The sequence below is a fragment of the Macrosteles quadrilineatus genome, unplaced genomic scaffold (genome assembly GCF_028750875.1).
Source record: "Macrosteles quadrilineatus isolate MER2022 unplaced genomic scaffold, UCM_ALF_1.0 Scaffold_1__1_contigs__length_201487025, whole genome shotgun sequence".
Classification (NCBI taxonomy): domain Eukaryota; kingdom Metazoa; phylum Arthropoda; class Insecta; order Hemiptera; family Cicadellidae; genus Macrosteles; species Macrosteles quadrilineatus.
Window position 1 is genome coordinate 121704009 of NW_026542594.1, and position 23426 is coordinate 121727434.

The 23426-nt window shown below is 35.2% G+C and overlaps 1 protein-coding gene across 1 annotated transcript in view; it reads left to right on the forward strand.

The window, feature by feature from the left end:
* The first annotated feature begins 9012 nt into the window (after positions 1-9012).
* The window catches only part of LOC128984075 (transcription elongation regulator 1), a 176631-nt gene continuing 162217 nt past the window's right edge, over positions 9013-23426 (forward strand). The window contains exons 1-2 of the mRNA XM_054403360.1: positions 9013-9389; positions 22279-22639. Of these exons, the coding sequence (XP_054259335.1) occupies positions 9184-9389; positions 22279-22639 (567 nt within the window). The 5' untranslated portion in view covers positions 9013-9183. The remainder of the gene's footprint in view (positions 9390-22278; positions 22640-23426) is intronic.

Below are 23426 nucleotides of genomic sequence, written 5' to 3' on the forward strand. Positions count from 1 at the left end.
CGGCTAGCTATAGTACGCTCTATTTCGCAACGGGTACACAAGTTCAGAATACATTTAATTGTTTGATGTAATAATTAAGTCAATAGCCCAAAAGTAAACACATCCGATTTATTGTGCATCCTATGTTCAATTGTGTTTTGGATTTTGTCACATAACCTGAAAACCAGTCAAACGCTTCAAACGGTTACATGGAAATTGTGGGAAATTTCGCTCTACTAGTGCCTGCTGCATCCCTGCATTTATCCCACTGAGCTAGATTTATCCAACAGTGTTGTCATATTGAGGGAGTAACACTAAATTCAGGGGCGTAATCTCGCTGAATAAAATTAAAAGTCTGCAGCAACACCTATTTCAAATTTTAAAGACAGCTTTGTCTGGAGCTCCGTATTTATATATTCTACTACTGTATTTAACTTATGGATTTTATTTTGTACCTTTCATATGTGTTATATTCAGCTAATAATCTTAACATATAAAAGTAAAAGCCCTCACTCAATGATTCATTACTAATCCAACTTCCAGACTAGCTAGAACGTTGAAATTTGGTGTACCGATTCTTCAGGCATTAAATAGGAAAACTAAGTAGTTTTTATCCTGATCTGACTTTTGGGTTCCACCCAAGTGGTTCTGGAGTTTCCTTAACCTTAAGTATCTATATTATTAAAAGACTTTGTTGGATTTTGTGTGCAGCAAATTGACCCATAAGTTTAAATGTGTATAGGCATATTGGGTATCTATATATTAAAAATATAGATACCCAATATATTTAATAGGCAAACACGAATTTTGTGACGTATCCGTTTTGAAGCTGCTATGCATCCGATCACCACGTAGATAAATGCTTTCCATTGACCTACCTTTATATTGATTGGCATATCACTGACAAATGATCACTATAATGTATCTCAAAACATATATAAGACCTAGAATAATAGAATTTTGCATTGGGACGGCAATCCATGTATATGGTGTAGATGTACAAAGTTGGGGTTTGCAAAGTTCTAAATTCAAGGGTGGTTTAGGGGATTAAATCTATTTCAGAAGAAATTCGAGTATGCAAGATATTATATTTTGGTCTGTAACTTATAAGCTACAATGCTTGGATCTTAAATCTTATGGAAGAACGGTAGTGTAGAATTAAATTATCCACAACTTTTGTATTTCAAGAGTGTTTTTCTATCTCAAACATATTTCGAGTAAAATAGGTTTACATTCAAAACTGTGAAAATTTGCTTCTTCCGACACCTAAAAAACTAGTCAGTGTCCGTACGTTTAACCATATGATTACTAATATTTTATTTTATTAAATAGCATTATTTATTATATAATAATAATGCATAAATCAATAAAAGCTGTTAAAAACCTATCAAGTGTACTATCGCAAGTATAGCTACCGACATTATTACATTTTAGGAGCTTGCTCCCGTAAACATTTTAAATCTTCTATTCTAAAGCTTCAATTCAGTATAGGTTGCTATCATTAACCGGAACTGCTACACAATTTGTTGTAAAACGGTGATAGTTTTCGTTAAACGTTAATAGTCCTATCCTCACCTATCTTCTTATATTTAAAAATAAATTTAACCGATTTTCATTATTGAGGTCTCAAATTGAGGGTGTGCACAGATTTCACTCTAAGCATCGGCATATATATTGATCTACTGTATTACTCGTCCAAAAAACATATATTTGACTTTTTCGAATTCTTACTTCAATTTAAGATGCATTTCACCAGTTATAATTATATAATCCTACATATTTTGGTCTAAGAACCTTCAGTGAAATGCCGGCTTTCATTTAAGCTATTAATTAGTTATCCAAATCGGACGGACTACAAGCAATTGCAATGTGAACAACCAACATATAAATTATTTTTTTATAAGGGTTTTTTATGATTAAAAATCAATATGTCCACTATTGTTTATGTTTTTTTCATGTTTTTTACGCAAAATAGTAAGTTAATTAAAGGTTTTAATTTGAGCTATTTATCGTTTGAATCAGTTAAGATCAAGATACTCAATAAAAATTTATAAATTTGATTATTGCTCGAATATGATTTTCATTTCAACGTTGTAGAGTAGCATGGGCCCTCTAGTAATTATTAAATGTACAGAAGGGACAACAAAATTCAAGAATAATATCAAATCAAGAGCATGCCGAGACAGTAACGGGGAACATCATATATACAGTATATCACTAAATAAAATAATGTTTTTGTGTTACTTTTAATCCTACTTTAGACTATCTGAAATACTTTTCAATAAAGTTAGAGAAAACTAACTGTACCATTGGAAAATTTGGCTTGGAGTATGATTATGAATGAAAGGAGATATGAATACTTTAGTATTTTTTTTGGTAAAAACATCATTCAGTTGTTCCAGAGAGGGTAGTTCCGTTCCGTAGCGAAGTCAGTGACAACTTCAGCAGGCTTATAGTAAAGAATAAAAGACGAAAAAGTATGTCGGGCGATGCCAACGGTAACACCTAGTTAATTAATAAAATCTGACCCGTTAATACTGTAGATATTTAGTTACAAGAGAAAGTAGCCTAGCAGTGACCCAGGGGCATGGAGAGAAACAGGTTCGCAAGATGATGGACTTAATATCGTATTTTGTTATTTACAGTATTTCACCTATGCAAAGTTCTAACTAGATATTTTATACATATAATTTCCTTCGGCATTTATACTGCCTACTTTGTAGCCGTAAATATCGGAATTACCCACATTACCCTTGTATGGGAATGTTTATTGCTCCAGACTTTTGGGTTGGCAGCACTGTTCACCCCATAACAACTACTCCCTCCCCCAGAAACCTTGCAGCCAATGAGAGCAGTCGATGCCCCCACCACAAGAGCAAGAGGGCGTTCATTACCTCACCAAATTGAAAAGTAACCAACCTGACCGATTTCAATATCGGGCAGGTAGGTCCCTTCACCAGTTTGAAAGGTTACCTACTTGAAGGGATCCCGATCGGGCTATGAGCAGAGGTAAAAATGGGGTTTCCTCATCTTTGACCTTATAAAAACTTCAAACATCTTTGTAAATAATTCATTAGATGTAAAAAAAAAATATTAACCTATATTGCAGACAGCTAAATGGTTACCAGTGGGTTGAAAAATAAAAAAAAACATGAAAATAACTTGTTATTTTGAAGTAGAATATTAAGTAATCTTGTAGGTTGTATTTTGGCTTGTTTATGGATATTTTACTTTAATTTTAATTTTTTGTACAATTCAATACCAATCTAAGTAGGCCTACATTTTACCAAGAACACACTTTACCTTCCCTGTATCTTATAATGCTATATCAGCAAACATAGCCTACATATTTTAAAACAAGAAAACAAATCTTACATTGATTGAAATGGGTGATGAGTATAATACACTTTTCAGTACCTACCAAAAACATTTTTTATGGCAATTAAATATTTTTTTAAAGATTTTATTGAAGTAAAGACTTATTTCAAATAATTATATTCCCACTTGGTGTGAACAATTTAAGTTTTGTTGACTGATAGGCCTACTATGATAAGTGCACTTTATAATCAAGCTTCCACTTTATACTTGACTGTGTGGTAATTTATAATAGAATATATATAAAAGATAAATAAAATATATAATTAAGATGTTTTTGTAAATAATTTAAATTAGACATAGTTAACACAAAACGATAAGAGAGTATTTTAGTATTTGATTTGATAAAAGAAGTAAAATATCAAGAGGGTTATCCCAATCGAGATGGCTCTCAATTAATTATATAGTTTTTATTATTATATAAAATAGTTTTTCTATCATTTGTGTTCATTTATTTACATTAAGTTTCTCTATAACCTATACAGAGAGGACAAGAACACAAGAATGCAATACAAGAATACAAGAGTACTTTATTTTACAATTTTTAAGATAATTGGAAATGTGAGAGACTGCCATCGTAGTTGATCTGCCAGCTCTAAACCCAAATTGAGAATCAGTCATCAAGTTATTAGAGTCAAAAAAAGTTATTTAACTGTTTTAACATGAGAGCTTCGAAACCCTTAGATAAGATTGGTACTACTGTATCGAGATTGGGCGATAGTTTTGACATAGATTCTTATCACCTTTTTTATAAATTGGAGTTACTTTTGAGACTTTAAGTTGGTCAGGAAAATAGCCATTATAAAAAATTGGCCAAAATAGCCAAGGAGGTGGTTAATAAAGCTAAACTTAATTACAATGCTGAATACATAGAATCGTCTGACAACAAGTCAAAGGCTGCTTGGACACTTGTAAATAATATTAGGAGCTAGAGCGTCAAGTCACCAGAGATCCAGATTCCCCCAGAGGAGTTTGACTCGTACTACCTTTCAGCTGTTCAGGAGGCCAGAGACAGCATCATTCAACCCCAGACTACTGCGCTTGACTTAATGGAAAATTCACCTTTGCCTGAAGAAAACTTCAAATGGGAGGAAGTGTCATGTGCAAATGTGTTCAGTGTTGTGAAAAAAATCTAAAAGTAAAGATATCTTTGATCTTTCTAATAATCTAGTCAAATGTGTAATCGAGTCCATTTTGCTTCCTCTAACCTTTTGTATCAATTTGTGTCTTAAACAGGGTATTTTTCTCTCTAAGCTTAAAATATCAGGAGTACCCTGTATAAAAAAAGTGGTGAAAAATCTGTGCCAAAGAGTTACCGACCGATTTCTATAGTACCAGTATGTGTTAGGCAAGGTTGTTGAACAAGTTGAAAAACTCCAGGTATGTACCTACGGCTGAGCCTAATTAGTGCTTCACAATTTGGCTATCAGGTGGGCAAGAGCACTACAAGTGGAATTCTATCAATTGTTGATGATTTAATCAGTACTTTTGAGGATCGAAGCCTTGCTCAGATCACTGCCTGATGCGACCTGAGCAAGGCATTTGATTGTGTCGACCATTTAATTCTTTTTCAAAAACTACAGTGTCTGGGTTTTCATGGCGTTCAGCTTGATTTCTTTATGTCGTACCTGAAAGGTAGATTCCAAATTATAGACGTTGCTGGTAAAAAGTCATCTGCTTCTCCTGTCAAATTTGGTGTACCACAAGGTTCTGTGTTAGGGCCTATTTTATTCCTTGTCATGGTAAATGATCTGCCGCCTACTATTAAGTCATCGAAAACCATCATGTTTGCTGACGACACATCTTTCCTTACAGTAAGTAAAGATTTACCAACTGTGAATGGTATTGCTGATGAAACTCTGAATCAGGCTGTTACATGGTTCAGAGCTAATGGTTTTAAACTTAATGAATCAAAAACACAAAAGGCAATATACTCCTTAAATAGTAGACTTGCTTATTCAGATAAGTGAATAAAGTTACTAGGGGTGCAAATAGATTGTGACTTAACTTGGAATAGCCAAATAGATTTAGTTTGCAGTAAATTGTCAAAAGTTGTATATTTGTTAAAAACTTTTTTTTTAAAGAGGTTGGCGGCCTCTTTTAACCTTGCATTTGCCCGTCCACAGACTACAGATCTGTGCGTGGAACGTATCCAGCAAAGCAAGGGGTGAGCCGGTACAGTACAAAGGTGAACTGTACTGATAAAAGTTTGTGGCAGTGACCAGGATCCGAACCCACGACACTTCTGCCTTGGGTCCGTGACGCGTGGGGTGTCATAGCTTATAATGTCATAGCTCATAATCGTGAATTTGTTCCATAGCTTATAATGTTGAAAATGTGGCATAGCTTATAATCAGTTATAAGCTATGCCACACTTTCACGAAAAATTATAAGCTATGCCACAATTTCTCTAAAACGTTATAAGGTATGAAACATTTTCAGTGTCACAACTTATAATGGTCAAATAGTGGCACAGCTTATAATTCCGAATCTGTTCTATAGCTTATAATCCTGATTTTGAGTCATACCTTATTATTCTGATTTTGGGGCATCTTACTAATATTATAAATGTGAAAGTTTGTGTGTTTGTTTGTTTGTTTGAAGTTCAATCACGCATAAACCACTGGACGGATTGGGCTGAAATTTGGCATGATGATAGCTTACATTCCCGATTAACATATAGGCATATTCTTATCTCAAAAATCCTTTCGGGCTCCGCCCCAGTGGCTCTGTAATTCCCCATGTTAACCTTATGAGTATTCATATTTAAAGGGAATTAAAGAATTTAGTCAGCTGTTTCAACTAAAAATGTTGGTTCTATGATATGGAAAAGCATTAAAAAGTTATAAGATTAACCAACAGGGTGTAGCACTATATTTTTTTTGCATTTATGAAAACAGCTAATTTGAACTAAGCAGCAACAAAAAACTGTGATTCGCAATGAGAACTGTCAAAGTAGGATTGTTTACAGTTATGTATATGTTTTTCATTTCATGAATAATTTGTGATATTTTGCGAATTGATCATTTATTTTTCTCTATTGTTTAGGTAAAATGGTAGAACATTATGGCTATGGTAGATGTGTAATACTATAGAATACTGTAAATTTAAAAAAGCAAATTTTATCAAACTGTGTCCTCCACCCATTGCAATCGCAAAGCTTGAGTATAACTACTGTACTGCAATAAGCATTTTATACTTAAAGCCTGGTTTACACGGGTCGAGTATTTCAGACGAGTTATTCGGCCCAGTTACTATAGGCCCAGTTGTTGATTTGTTCAACTCTCCCGGTACTTTACTAGACTGTCTACACGCATTCCTATTTCGAACCGCGACAGTGTAGGCACAGAGAAGTAATTTTTATAATTTCTCTATGTTCTGTGGTGTAGAGTATTCCGTATACCGTAGCTTTCGTGTACTCAAACATGTTTGAGTTTAAAATGGGACTTCAAGAGTTTAATTCTGAATTTATGAATTAATTAAATCACTGAATTAGATTATCAGAATTAAAACTGAATCACCCATTAAATTCAGGTGCTGCTTAATTTTTTTTTTTTGCAAATACGATAGACCAAAGTGGAAGGTGATATTCTAAAAGAATAAGATTTGTTACAAATTACCATACCGGTACTGCATTTCCTTAAAATAAAATATATAGGCAACCAAATTACCAAAAAGTTGCCTCCAAATAAAAAAAATGTGAAAACACCGTTTTCAATGTATTTTTGATAGAAAACATTTTTAGGGAGTGAGCTTTCAAACAACTCATTGATTAATAAAATCGTTCCAGTAGAACTGTAGAACTTAAGTTGTACAACAGTTAGTTTTTAAAATCTGAATTTTATAAAGCCCCCCACACACTACCAGACCAGACCGTCTGGCTGCAACCAGACCGTCTTGGACGGCTCTACACACTCCCAGACCAGACGGTCCTAATTCGTAATTGAGAGACCGTGGTGAGAACTCCAACAAATGGATGAAGATTGTCACGATGGTCGGCCGTCTGACAGACAGCGCTACACACTCACAGACCAGACAAAAATAGTGGTGGGGGAACCTCAGACCGTCTGTGGTCTGAGGGTTCAACCATCAGACACGCAGACAGTCTGGTCCAAGAAAATCGGTCTGCAGACAGCCCACACACGATAAGACAAGTGCCAGACGCCAGACCAGATGGTCTGGTCTGGAGGTCTGGTCTGGTAGTGTGTGGGGGGCTTTAAGCTCGACTCGCCTGCATGTCTACACCAAGCGAGTTAAAGAGCGAGTGGCAACTCGCACACTGACTCGCCCGCCGTACTCGACCCGTGTAAACCAGGCTTAAATTCCAACCACGTACGAAGGACGGGTACTCTGCTAGTAGCTTATAATTGAGGAGAATGTTGCATTGTGGGAATGGCATCAGCTGCTCGCTTCAGTCAGGTCTACCATATATACGATATTTTATGGTAGGATACGATAATTATTGTAATCAAACGGGCAAAGCGAAAGTAAAAGAAAAACAAAATATCAGGAACAGGAACAGACATAGTACTCCTTTGAGTTTGAGGTTGAGTTAAGTTGTTGGCGTTGTTTGGTAATGGGTTTAGGCTAGTCATTAAAATTAAAATTTTGTCATTTGTACTTTAATAAACTACAAGGCTTTAAGGTAGGTGTATGGCTCTGGGGAGTGGGATTTTTTAAGCGAGATTTATCCCTATTCGGGGAAATTTTTTCAAACTTTTGATCCCTTTCAGGGATTTTCTCCAGTTTGTACCTACAGCTGTATAAACAGTATAGGTTTACTCCCCAGAGCCATACACCTACCAACTTCTTAATTTTCAAGATTATCTCGTTCGCATGGCTCAATCAGGTCCTGGTTGAAGTTTGTTCGCTACGCTCACTCACCTTTAGGTTGGAGCTCGTTCGCTACGCTCACTCACCTTTAGGTTGGAGCTGTATATATGGTAGACCTGACTGAAGCGAGCAGCTGATGCCATTCCCACAATGCAACATTCTCCTCAATTATAAGCTATGCCCCAAAATCAGAATTATAAGGTATGACTCAAAATCAGGATTATAAGCTATAGAACAGATTCGGAATTATAAGCTGTGCCACTATTTGACCATTATAAGTTGTGACACTAAAAATGTTTCATACCTTATAACGTTTTAGAGAAATTGTGGCATAGCTTATAATTTTTCGTGAAAGTGTGGCATAGCTTATAACTGATTATAAGCTATGCCACATTTTCAACATTATAAGCTATGGAACAAATTCACGATTATAAGCTATGACATTATAAGCTATGACACCCCACGCCACTTGTGGAGATGCCAATTCTACCAGGCCGCGGCCTGTAGTTAAAGGTGGCCGTGGCCCGTGAGTGCATGGTGGAAGGAAAATACTGGTGTAGTGTTTGTGTTGAGGTTGAGAAATATTCACATAATATCAGTTACCTACTATGATTACAACGTGCAAAACTAAAAATAATATGGTTTTATGGCGATTTTGAGATTTATAATAAAAAAATATATAAGTCTATTAGGTATTTCAATACTCAAGCCAGTTACGATTGTTATTTAAAATTGTACGATAATTTTTCGTGAAATACGATAATTTAGGACCGCGTGTACGATATTTGACTACGGCCAATCTGGGTACACTGCTTTGAGGTTTCCTGGTTTCGGTCTGGTTTACGTTACGTGCGGGCGGCGGAATAGCTTATCTAGGCCTAGTCGTTCTTATTCTATAATTAATTGTTAAAAATAGAAGATTGAAGATTTGTAGTAACGATATTTCCAGAAATTCCTGCATTGAGTTTAATTACTGTGAGTTCTTTGCGAAGGTTAATGAAACAGGACACATCTAGATCAAATATGGGTGGACCTCATGGAATAGAAGAATCGGGAATTGAACCTTCCTCGGACAATGAAGATGAATATGACAACCAGGATGATCCAATGGGCGACGATTACAGAGACGACGAGGATGAAGATTATTTTGACGACTATCGTCCTCCTCCAAATAAAAGAGGCAGAGGTGGTGGAATGTATAGGTTAGTCATTTTTCATCAAGTGCTGTCAGAATAGGCTTATTGATAATTTTCTAGCCTAGGACCTAGTGGGTAGGCCTAGGCTGAGTATAGTTTCTTAACTGGGCTATACTAGCCAAATATCCATTAAAACTACTCATCGATTGGAAATAGGCTATAGGCCTAAGTTAGATTAAACATCGATATTTTGAACTAGGCCCAGGCCTAGGTCTATAATCAATTAAGGTAACTTAGGGCCTTTCCTAATTTAATACCGTACAGTTTCTTAACTGGGCTGGATTTTTTACGCAAAGGATAGGCCTACGCGTCTGGTAACCAAACGTTTACCACCAGGATGTGGGTGCCCAGAACACCATTAACACAACGATACGGTGGAATGCCGTCGGTGTTCGTGGTGTAGTGGATAGAGTAGGCCTTTTTAAATATATCTATTATAAAATTAAACTATCATAACCTAACCTAACCTAACCAACCAAAGTTGCTGATGGTGAAAAATTCACATGAAGGTTTAGGCCTACTAATCGAATTGGGCTGCACTTTACTTGACGTCCTACACTCATTCGATTGTTTTTTCGATTCGATATTTTCATTCGATTGTTTCATTCGATATATCGTTTAGTTAGTTAAGGGGACTGTGACTGCCTATCTTATATAATGTTATCTATATGCTACATATCTAGAGAACTATGACAGGTAGAGCCTTATTTTATTTTTATTTTAAAGGCCATATGTTTATCTAGTTCCTCCTAGAAGATTTAAAAAATATATTTACACCAAGTGTTTTTTTTTAAATTTTCAAAAAATTACAATTTTTTTCCTAGAAATTTAGTACAAAAATTTTTTTTTACGACTCGTGGGTGTGATAAATCAAAATCCTTCTGGGAGGAACTAGTATATTAAGTATTAAATATGTGGTAAAAATTTGGATACTCTAGTCCTACAGATAGCTGAGAAAAGTGACATCAAAGTTATAAAAAGCTAACTTACGGGAATCGCAGAAAACGTAGGCCCATGTGCAAGATAACTAAACAATGTTTTGTTGCTATGAGACCGGGTAAAAACATTTTCTTTTATTTTTTTTACTAACTTCCAGTCAAGCTAGGAAAAAAATAATTATACCGTTGTAATCAGAATATTTTAATTAATAATAAAAGACCAAAAAATAAAAATGTCAATTGTTGATAATTTTTATGGTCACAGTCCCCTTAAGTTAGGTTAACCTTACCTAACTAACCAAACGATATATCGAATGAAGCAATCGATTAATCGATATATCGATCGATATTTTCATTCGAATGAGTGTAGGACGTCAAGTAAAGTGCAGCCTCGAATTGATAGTTTCAATCGATATTAGCATAGCCCAGTTAAGAAACTGTACCCGGCCTACTCGGCTGATTTTTCAAGAGGTGCGACTTTTATCTCAAGAACTTTTTGATATTTAATAGAAGACGTATTCTATAAACCATGTTTGGTAGGCCTATATCTAGGCCTAGTTTTCTTATTTACATTGGCTAATGATCTTCCAAAAGCTATTAATAAAGAACTAATTCTAAAAAAAAAACTTGGATAATTTAATAGGAAAACTTGGATTGGATCCCATCGGTGTCACTAACTTTTTGACAAAGAGTTTGCTCAGAATGCCATTTCTTCTTAACAGTAGCCTACATATCTTTTGTTAGAATTGGAGGCAATTATAATTTTATTTTACACAGAGGATAAAATGTCCGGCAGTGATGTCACGGGGTTTGTGGAGGCCTGAAAGGATTTTTGAGATAATGCGTCTTTATGTGAATCGGGAATGTGAACTATCATCACACAAAATTTCAATCCGACCAGTATTTTTTGCGTTACTTGTCACAAACATCCATACATCCATCCAAACTTTCTCATTTAGGCTAAGTATAATATTAGTAGGATTTACTTCAAGTTGGCTTTTAAAATGATTTTCAAACTGTTCCTTTTTTTTAAAAGGGAAAGAAGTGTTGTACCTTGGACCTATACTCATTTTAGCACTACTTATCTGTTTAAGTAAAGTGAGAACTTGTACCATTAGTTAATGCTTTTGCGGTAATTATTCCGTACAGGTGCCTCCAAACGAATTTTTAATTTTGATATCTTACTTTATAGTTTTTTACCTCCTGAATCCAAATATACCATTAATTTTCACCGCTGATTAATATTTCTCAAGATATCGCCGTAAAAACATACTTAACATTACAATAAACAAGGTAGGATGGATGACATTTACAAGTGGAATGTACTATGGGTTAAGTAAACCAACCAGCTGATTGTTTTCAATCATTTTCAAGCAAATGGAAGTGACAACTTTTATTAGCTAACTCTGATTCTGCAATATGAAAATCACCTGATTAACTTCACTTTCACCACCACTTTCACTTTCTAAGACCAATAAGTTAAAAATGTATTATTGTTACCAGTATTTTATCCTTATTTATTTATTGATTTATATTTTGCCGTTTAGAAATAACATACTAAAATGGTGCTATTCTAACATAACCTAACCTAACCAAACCTCTAGAATGTGTAAGCAAACTCCTTTTGATGTCAGAAAAGGCATGTCAGGTGATAGGTTGTGCTATATGTGAATTGGTGACTGCATTAAGTGTTTTGAAGTTAGGTTAGATTAGGAAGGTAAAGTTTAGGTTATAATGTATCGAGTTGTTAGTTTATGTCGCCTGCAGACTGTTTTTGTAAAATTAACCCTTAGAGTGCCAGGCGAGAAATAAAAGTAACGCTAAAAAAATGCCGATGATTTTTCCCGAAGGTCGCGCTAAAAATGCCGAGCGCAATCTGGCGATTTTTAGGTTAAAATGTCGTAAAAATCGAATTTTCGATATTTCGACCAACGAAAATCGATGTATCGCATCTAGTAACTTTCGACTCAATGTTAATATATGGGTTAAAAGAATCCGAGTATCCATTCGGTTGTTATGACAACTGTTCGATCATTACGAAACGTCCGGTCAGCCGGACGTTGGCACTTTTGGCTCGTTCTAAAAACGTCCGGTCGGCCGGACGTCGGCACTTTTGGCTCGTTTTAAAAACGTCCGGTTCCCCGGATGTTGGCACTCAAAGGGTTAAAATCCTGAGAAAAACACTTCAAATTACTATTTCAAAAATGCAAGCATTTTTGAAATAGTAATTTGAAGTGTTTTTCTCAGGATTTTAATTTTACAAAAACAGTCTGCAGGCGACATAAACTAACAACTCGATACATTATAACCTAAGCTTTACCTTCCTAATCTAACCTAACTTCAAAACACTTAATGCAGTCACCAATTCACATAAAGCACGACCTACCACCCTGACATGCCTAAATAAGAACTACGAGTAATTAGTCCATTATTCCATCTATATCTCCGATTCACTTGATATGTTTCTAAGTACAAAGTTAAAGCACGGCCGCCTGCGGCCGTGGTTAAAGGCGGCCGTGTCTACAACGATGTTATTATCTTTAGTCAACGATGTTATTCTTCTCATCAACCATGTTACTCTCTTCACTTAACTAATCTGAACTTGTGATGGCGACGGCGTAGCAGACCTAAACACTTAGCTAGCACTACGCAACACGTATGAGTAGGTACGAATGAGTATTTTGTTTTGTATTTTATTTGTAGTGAAGTAAAATGTTGTCAATAGGCATATTGCCGGTGACAGAATCAGAGTGAGTTAATGAAGTTCAAAAGTTGTTACTTCCAGTTGTTCTTGTCGTGTGGTTGAAAACAATCAGCTGTAAGTAGGCTTAAGGCTTAACCTACAGTTCATTCCACTTGTAAATGTCATCCATCCTATCTTGTTTATTGTAATGTTAGGTATGTTTTTACGGCGATATCTTGAGAAATATTCATCAGCGGTGAAAGTTAATGGTATATTTGGATTCAGGAGGTAAAAAACTATAAAGTAAGATATCAAAATTAAAAATTCGTTTGGAGGCACCTGTACGGAATAAATACCGCTTTTGCTACCAGAGGTCTGATGTATTCAAGTTGGAATTGTAGCCTATGTGTCCTGTTGACAGGAAAACTAACTAGTTTTTATAAGGTAAAAGTAAGTAGGCCTACCTATATGCAACTTTAATTTTCTTTTATTAAGTTATGTTAGATTTAATGATTGTTTATCTCAGCTTGATTTGTTTGAGCAGTCCACTTCCTAAGTCCAACTCAACCCACGAACACAACACAATGCTATAAACCAACAACTCAGCTACAGTTTCATATGGTCAGGTGTTGTACCTTAGACCTAGTTCATAGGTTGTACTATGGACCATAGTAGCTTAGGCTACTAAAAGCAGACTTTAATATAATTCTGTCAAAAATGTTTATTATGGGCATTTGTAATTTAATCTGCTATAGCCTAAACGAACAGGACAGAGCCCCCAAGACAGATAGACGAATATTTGACGTAGGCCTTAACTAGGCTATAAGTGAACTTGAGCGAATTTCTTACAAAATATGGTTAACCTATTGTAAGGGTAGGTTTTTTTATATTTTATCAAATAAAAACTAGGTAATTATTAATTTTATAACATTTAAATGTGTTTCTACATTTATTTCCTCTACTTTAAAATCAGTGGTCCAAGGTACAACCAGTCAGAGGTACAACATACCGGTGGAGGTATTGTACCTTGCACCTAATGTTAATATTTTTTTAATAATTGAAAATATTTGTTTTGGGTGAAAATAAAGGGGTAAATAAAATATATGTATTGTGTTAAAGAACAATGATTACTTTTTACTAACATAATATTGTGTTTTAAAGTGTCATATCAAAATAAAAAAAAAAACAAAAAGGTAAGTTAGGCTAAAATAGGTCCATGGTACAACACCTTCCCCAACTTATACCTACGTTTGTCATATTTTTTATTTCTTTGACCGTTGATATGAATAAATAAATATAATGTACTGCTGTCTCAAAAATAACCAAAATCATACCGCACGGAGAGCACCACGTCTTGTTTGGTTTGCTGATAGGCCTAGTGAACCAGCAACTACTGTAGCCTAGCCTACAATGAAACAAAAGTTTCTCTTCGTCCAACGATTACAAAACTTATATTAATAACTTAATATAAGTTTACTTAAATCTTTCACCATGAATCACCCCATCCTACATAATGTCCGAACGCGACTTTCCGACACAGCAGAGCTCGGTCTTCTGATACTTTTACTAAAAAACATAGGTAGGCCTAATGTAGTACAGTTTTATTATCCTCCTTGAACGGCAAACCTAAGTAGCTACCTACTTGTTAAACCTAATGCTTTTGAAATTGTTTATATCTTAAGATAGCCTAATTTTTAAATAAAAATTCCTTTTAAAAATGCCACGTTTTTAAACGCACTAAAAAGTAGAAAATAATTTATAAATATGTTGAGAGAATTAAGAGCCTACTTGTAAGATTTTAAACGAAAAACGTGGGGCGCATGCTAATTTACAATTAACTTCACCTATTGAACTAGGCTATTATGATGTATTGCATGCGCCCCACGTTTTTCGTTTTAAATCTTACAAGTATTAATTCTCTCAACATATTTATAAATTATTTTCTACTTTTTAGTCTTTAATATGTATGTTAAATCTACAGTATTTTACATGACCTGTTAATAGCCTACATAACCAAAACCTATCTGTAATCAGATGTTTTATCTTTAGGCTACTTTGAAATGCTTGTTTTATATTTTTAGAATAGGTATCTCAGGAGCAGAACCTGTACCTCTTTAACTTCTGCTCTTCGAACTGTCAAATTTAAGTATTTACAGCTGACTTAAATTAATTGATATAGGCCTAGGCTACCTATTAACATTCTTTCAACATGTTTAAGCTAAACAAGGAAAATTTGGAAGCCTATGGGGCGTAGCCCAAGGGAAATATATGAAAATTAAATGATATACTGTAATTATTGCATTGTCATCCATTTGTGAGCTATGTTTCAAGATTCAAGTACCGGTAAGTTAGTATAAAATTGATTGCAAAATTTGTACGGGACAAGAAAGCGAGATAATAAACAAGCCCATGAGGCGTAGCCAAGGGAAATATGACAATTAAATGATATAATATTGCATTGTCATCCATTTGAGAGCTATGTTTCAAGTTTCAAGTCTCTAGCTCATTGGGAAGTTAGTATAAAATTGATTGCAAAATTTGTACCAGTCAAGAAAGCAAGCTAATAAAAACGTTAAAAAACATTTGACTTGAAATCCAATTCAAAGGCAAATGAAAATTCGTGCAGTCAGTGCCGTCATTTAGGGTGGAGTTGAAGCGAGTGGAGTGTCCGCTCCAGGGCAAAGTTTGTGGTTAGCCCGGAGAGGCCTTACCCTCGCTAAAAATAAATAAAAAGTTTTGGAATAAAAAAAAAAATCAAGGACAGACGAAAAAAATGCGGGCCTAAAATATGTCTGACTTATTATGAATTATTTCAATTATTATATTGATTAAATAAAAACCTACAAACGACATTTAATACACAAAAGAATACAAAACATCGTTTGACAGTCATCGACGGGATGACGGAACCCAAGCCTCGCGGCAGCCGCCCCGGTGAGCTAGTCGTACTTAAGCCACGGTCACACTAGGGGATTAGCAGCCGCTACTAACCATCCGCTGGTAATATTGCCAGCAAGCAGCCTAGTGACTAGATTGCTTGCTGGCAATCTAGTCTGACCCAGAACTAGCGGCTGTTAAATGCCATCGAGCATTTACCAGCTACTAGGGAGCATTCCAGTTTACTAGCCGAAATCAAAAGTCGAACATGTTTAGTTTTTAAACTTTTTAGTGCTGCCTGCCTACCCTCCGCTGGCAGTCACGTGACCACCTTGCTTGTGGCAACTAGCCAATGTGAACCCCCAAGTAGCTCACAAGCGGCTGGTGAATTAACATAGTGAGCGCAGTGCTGCCACTATCACAAGCTACATTTCTTCCTCTTCAAAATGACATAGGCCTATTATATGACTAGTAATAATAACTTACACTGTATGTAATTCATATTTTCCGTACTAGCTTATTTCGCTGGTTGGCCATTTGTTATAAATTTCGAAAACAGCTGTTTTGATAAAATCGTACCTGTTGTGTAATCAATATTTCGTTCTAAATATCAATACCACAATGAAGATAAAATCAATGGCTATCTAGTGGTACCACCCGCAACATCCCAAGACGAAAATTACCCGAGCAGGGTATTGCCAAACAAGTCGTGTTTTGACAGTTCCCAAGTGTCAGCTGCAAAGGTCGTGCCGCGTCAAATATTCATTTGATTTCTAATCGTCGTGAAATTGTTTTATACCTGCTACAGGGTTTGTTTATAATAAAATGAAAGTTCGAAATGTGATCAAATCAAAGCTTTATTTTCCAATAGACATTACAAATGTATGTGGAATGGTCAATGAAGGTATTATGTTGGCAAACATTTGTCAAGGAAGAGTACAATAAATGTAGAGTACAAGGTCAAATCAAAAGATACAAAGATAATATAAAATGCATGCAGATGAGGATAACTATAAGAGAAATAAGTACAATCATAACTCAATATGTAATGGTTTAGGAAGTTCTAAAAAATCGTTAAGTTTGTAGAACGGGTTCTTTACTAGCCACATATGAATTTTTGCTTTAAAAGCTTTGTAAGGAAGTGATAGCAATTTGTTGGGCAATTTATTCAGACATTTTAGGCCCAGAATTTTATGACTTTTCTTTGTTTTGCTCAATCTAACATGGGGTATATCAAATTGATGTCTGTTTCTAGTTTGAAAATCATGAAAATCACTCCTTATGGCATGTGAGTCCATTTCCTTAAAACTAGTTAACATGATATTAAATATATATAAATTAATAACGGTTAAAATATTAAATTCAATAAAAATGGGGCGACAATGTTCCTCAGGATCAACCCTGTAGCCATTATGCGCAGGACCTTTTTTTGTAATATTAAGACATCGGAGACATGAGAACTATTACCCCAAAAAATGATACCATAGTTCTAGGCAGACTGAAATAAAGCAAAGTAAACTGATCTTAAATAACTAATAGGAACTAAATCATTAAGCTTACGAAAAATGCAGATCATTCTACTTAACCTAGTACAGAGTTGCGTTATATGATCAGACCAAGTCAGTTGTTTGTCAATGTGGATACCCAGAAACTTTACCATATTGGACAGTTCAGCTTCAAGTGGGCCTATATCATGTAGAGGTCTTAGGCAAATTATGACTGATTGTGTTTTGTCTTTATTCAAAAGAAAACTATTGGCTGAAAACCACTCGGTAGCAGTATTGACTGTGTTTCTGACAATTGACTTAAGATGCAAAAGGTCACTGTGACAAGATAGCAAGGTGGTATCGTCCGCATAGAGATAGGAATTGCAACTAAGATTCATAGGCAGATCATTTATAGCAATTAAAAACAGAAGGGGACCCAAGACGGAGCCTTGAGGTAGGCCTACCCCACAGTTGCTGAGGGCGATGGAGGACCATTCACCATCAGCGTATACCGCCTGTCTACGATTTGCTAAATAAGACCACAAAAGATTTAGAGCACTGTTTCTGATTCCATAAAACTCCAACTTATGATCTTTTGAATGTAGGTAGGCCTATATATATTGTCCACATAAGAGTTGATTATAAGCGGATAAAAATATGTAACGAATGGTGTTTTTGGCCTCTGGAGACATCAAAATGATAAAGTAAATTGGTCCCGGGCCTTGGTCTTACCATGAGACCTACGGTAATAGCTACTTCTCTATAGGGAAATTCACTGAAATAAAACTGAATTAACACTGTGCTGCATTTCTTGAGCAATCATTGAAAGAGCCGATTTGCAAACTATGTAAACATTGGAAAGCCATATATATAACTCTCACCAAAGTAGAAGAAATAGAAATAATGATTTTTTAAAAAGAATTTATAACCATTATTGTGGACAACCTAATGCGGCGGCTATGAGTGGGAAACATTTGTAGAAAACACTAAAAACCAAGACCAGCTTTTGAAAATGTATATTTACAAGAAATGTAGGTTATATCGAACTGTTATGTACACCGTGAGTATTTCCATAATCTTTAGTCATCGAAAATTTTGTCCAGCCTATTATTCATTTTAAAATAACGTCTGTAATACTTCGCAATGCTCGAATTCGAGCAACAGGTACACTACCTAGTTAAATTTAGTAATTTTAATTTAGTACCAAGAAATAAATCACACCCTTACATACGCTGTACTCGTATACTAATAGGAACTAGGCCTAATATAACAAATAGGCCTACTTCTTTTTAACATTTGTTCTATTTATTCACAACGTAAGAAATGTGTAAGAATAAAATAAATTAATGTGTTGGATTGCCAAGTTTAACTTTAATAAGATTGAATAAGAACTAGCTGAAATATTATTATGCTTGAATCAGACTTTTATCTGTCTTTAGTTAATCCATCATATGATAGTATTTTAGAGAGTATGCTCATGATGAGATTTTTTTAACACTGGTCTTTTCTACCTTAACCTACATACCAAGTTTGATAAAGATCGGTTGAAAATATTCAAAAATAAAAATGTTTATGTAAAAATTAAAAGATGGTGGATATCTAGTTATTGATTTTGGAAAACAATTTATTCTTGAATTTCTCTTTATTTTAAGTAGTTAAAGTTAAATGTATTGCAATCATCTGTAAAGTGAGCTGCTTGAATCAGACTTTTATCTGTCTTTAGTTAATCCATCATATGATAGTATTTTAGAGAGTATGCTCATGATGAAGTTTTACTTATACTTAAAGAAAGATTTAATTTAGTACCAAGAAATAAATCACACCCTTACATACGCTGTACTCGTATACTAATAGGAACTAGGCCTAATATAACAAATAGGCCTACTTCTTTTTAACATTTGTTCTATTTATTCACAACGTAAGAAATGTGTAAGAATAAAATAAATTAATGTGTTGGATTGCCAAGTTTAACTTTAATAAGATTGAATAAGAACTAGCTGAAATATTATGATTTTTAGTTGTAAAATGGGGCAAACCTGACTAGCTTCTTCAGCCTTATTCTACCCCATTTTACAACTAAAATTCGTAATATTTCAGCTATTTCTAATTCAATCTTTTTGAACTTTGATAGGGAATTAAAAATGCTAAATAAAAGTGTTGTTGACATTTTTTCATAAAATTAGCCGTTTTTGAGTAGGCCTAATTTAAGTTTAAAAAATTAAAATGGCTGCCATTTTGAAATTTTAAGTTGAATCGAGATTTTTTTAACACTGGTCTTTTCTACCTTAACCTACATACCAAGTTTGATAAAGATCGGTTGAAAATATTCAAAAATAAAAATGTTTATGTAAAAATTAAAAGATGGTGGATATCTAGTTATTGATTTTGGAAAACAATTTATTCTTGAATTTCTCTTTATTTTGACCCATAGAACCATATGATGATATGAATAGTTTTTTTGCCACCATGGGAACTGGTAATAATATTAACCCTGATGTTCTAAACTATTACAAATCTAGCAATGCTAATCACGTTTCTGGGATTTTTAGTTTCTCTGAAGTAAGTGAAGGCCAAGTAAAAATGGCCATGAATAGCATAACTTCAGCATCTGCTGGAATAGACGGAATCAACATTCATTTGATTAAGAAGTCACTAAGCCCTTACTGCCTCCCTGTAATAACACGCCTAATAAACATGTCATTAAGAACGGGTAGTTTCCCAGAATGTTGGAAACATAGCCTGGTAATCCCCCTTCCTAAGACGAACAATGCATCCATGGTTTAACACTTTAGACCAGTATCATTGTTGCCTTCGTTGTCAAAACTCCTAGAGAAGGTTGTTGTGGACCAGATAACGCATTTCATTGATGCAGAGTAGATTTTAGATGTTAACCAATCTGGTTTTAGAAGGGGACACAGTACATGCACAGCTTTGCTTAACATGATTGATGAAATTTACAAAGCCAAAAATAATAAGCTGTGCAGCGTATTGTCGTCGTTAGATTATACACAGGCGTTTGATTCTGTAAACCATAGCTTGTTGATTTCAAAGTTAAAATATTTTAGATTTGATTGTAAGGCTCTAGAGTGGATGACCACATATTTGAGTGGGAGATCACAGATTACAAAGGTGTGCAATCAGCTCTCATCGTCAGTGGCAAAGACAGTCGGTGTTCCCCATGGAAGTTGTCTTGCTCCTATCTTAATCAATCTGTATATAGTAGGTATTGAATCAGTGTTGGATTTCGGGATTATGTATTGCTGATGACTGTCAAATCTTCTTATCATACCAGCCTACTTTGGTTGGGGAGGCATTACAGCATATGAGTAGTGACCTTTCAAAGGTTTGTGAATGGTCTAAGGATCATGGATTAAAGCTAAACCCTGAAAAATGTTCCGCTATACACTTTGCCAATACAGCAATCTATGAGCAGCTGGAAAAAAATAGCATCAAAGTTACAGTTAATAACTCAGAGCTTTCAACTTCCAAAAGCATTAAGATTCTTGGTGTGACAATTGACTCACAGCTGACTTTCTCTAGCCATGTAAAACAGATAAGCAAACGTGTTGTTGGAAAATTAAAAGTGCTTAATAGGTTTAGAACATTGCTCCCTGCAAACATCAAGTTGAGGTTGGTCAAATCCCTGATTTTCCCTACTTTAAATTACTGCCTACCTGTTTTTGGATACAGCTTAACACAGGAACAGATCACAATACTTCACAGGCTACAGAATTGCTCCCTAAGGTTCGTATACAAACTTAAAAAATATGATCATATAACAAGTCACCGTAGGATCTCAAATACAATGTCCGTCCGAGAGAGCTGTGATAAGCAGGTTGCATGTATCGTCCACAAAACACTGGTCACTCAGGCATCACAGTACTTGAAGGAAAAACTGAAAGCGAGGTCGGCCATGAGAGAGCGCAGAACTAGACAGGACTTGTTGCTTGACATACCAAGGGTTGTTCTTGATGCTGGTAGTTTAGAAGGGGTTTTTCTTACTTCGGGCCGGCTCAGTACAATGCACTTCCTTGCAAGCTAAAAGCACTGTCTTACAACAGTTTTAAGAATCGCCTAAAAGTTTGTAACTAATCTTATTTTGTTTCGTAGTTATAAGAGGTTTTATTTAGTTTAAGTCCTGACTTGAGTCAATTTGTAAAACAGTTTTGTAACTGAAATTCGCTCATGAATAAAGACCTTATTTATTTATTTATTTATTTATTTTCATATCCCGGAGTTTGGCTGTTTACTTACGGGACACCCTGTATATACCTAGAAGTTATGTGTCCGTAAGCATGATAACTCGAGTAATAAAAATGATCCGACTTTGATGAAATTTACTACAAACATGTTTTAAACCTATGTTTATTCAAACGAGATCACAAACCAGCTAGATTGGACCATGGGAACGAGGTTTTATGGGGTGATTCATGAGGTAAAAATTTATAAAAATTGGAGAATAAGTAAACTGTTGTAGTTTGCATGTTAATAGGCATATTTTGACCAAACTTTCCAATTTATTTATTTTATACTAAGTTATTAATATTTTACTAAAAAAATACACTTTATTACACTCCTTGTAGCAGCAAACCTAGGTAGGCCTACTTGTTCAACCACAACCTAATGTTATTAAAATAGATTTAATCAGTGCCTGACTTGGGCGGGGACCAACGGAACAGAGTTCCAGTACCTCTCTTTCAGAAAGATGAAAATATTTGCATGAATAAATACATAAATAGGTTCGTATCACATTAAATAGGCTACAGTTCCGGCCCCTCATTTTTAATAAATCAAGCACTGGATTTAATTGAAAATAAAATCAGGCAAATGAAAATTCGCTGAGTCTGCAGGTTTGCTGCGGAAGGGGTATTTATTTTATTTTTATATTAGAAAACTAAAATTCTATTTAGGGGTGGTGGAAGAGGTGGTGGGAGAGGAGGACAACACATGGACTTCAGCCCAAGAGGTCAAGGACAAGGCCCCAGAGGTGGGCCACAAGGCCCCCATGGACCACATGGTGGTGGCCCTAGATTCCGTGGAAGAGGCGGCTATGGGCCCAGGGGGCCACCACCACCAGGCTACCGTGGAGGACCTCCCGGACCACACTATGGAGGACCCAGAGGCCCAAGGTTTAGAGGTGGGCCTCCTCCAAATTGGGATCCAAACTGGGGGGGTCCAGGACCAATGCAAGGACACGGTGGCCCCAACTATGGAGGGCCTCCTCCTCCACCGCATCACATGATGGGGGGACCTCCTCCAGGAGGCATGGGGGTGAGTAAAGCCGTTCTTCTTACCAAATAAGTAGTGTCTACGGACATAAAAATATGTGTACATACAACTTTTACTTTCTCCCCCTATACCATAATATATGGAAGAAAGTATTGTTTTTGTCAAAATGTTTGAGTTTTAAGCGGATATATCCAGAAGTGACGTCTGTGTGTCTGGATGTGCAACAGAGCTTGGGACTACACCTGTGGTCCGATTTCGATGACATTTGGTGTGTAGGTTCTAATCCATGGTATCTCCAGGCGTTTATTTTTATTTTTTTTTAAATTTTTGATTTTTAATGTTGATTTTTCCATAAAATCCCATAAAATACCGAAAACATAGGCTTTTCTCCAAAAATGGCTCTAACGATTTTGAATAACATTTAGTATGTTGTAGCCCTTTAAATTCTGAACAAAATGGTAGAACTCCCATTTCTGTAAAAATTACGGTTCAAAAGTTATTGTAAATTATGTTATTTTACCAAAAAACAACATAAAATTTAAAAAAATAGGATTTTTAGAAAAAAAGCGGGTTTTGATTTCACTTAGTATGTTATGATCCTTAAAATTTTGAACATTTTTTTCATATTTTTAAATTTTAATGAGGATTTTCCCATAAATTAACGGAGAAATTGGATTTTCTCGAAAATTGCCCGAACGATTTTTTAAAAAATTTAGTATGTTGTAGTCCTTTAAATTGTGAACAAAATGGTACAAATCTCATTTCCGTTTAAATTACGGTTCAAAAGTTAGTGTAGGCCTAACTTATATTATTTTCCCATAAAAACCAT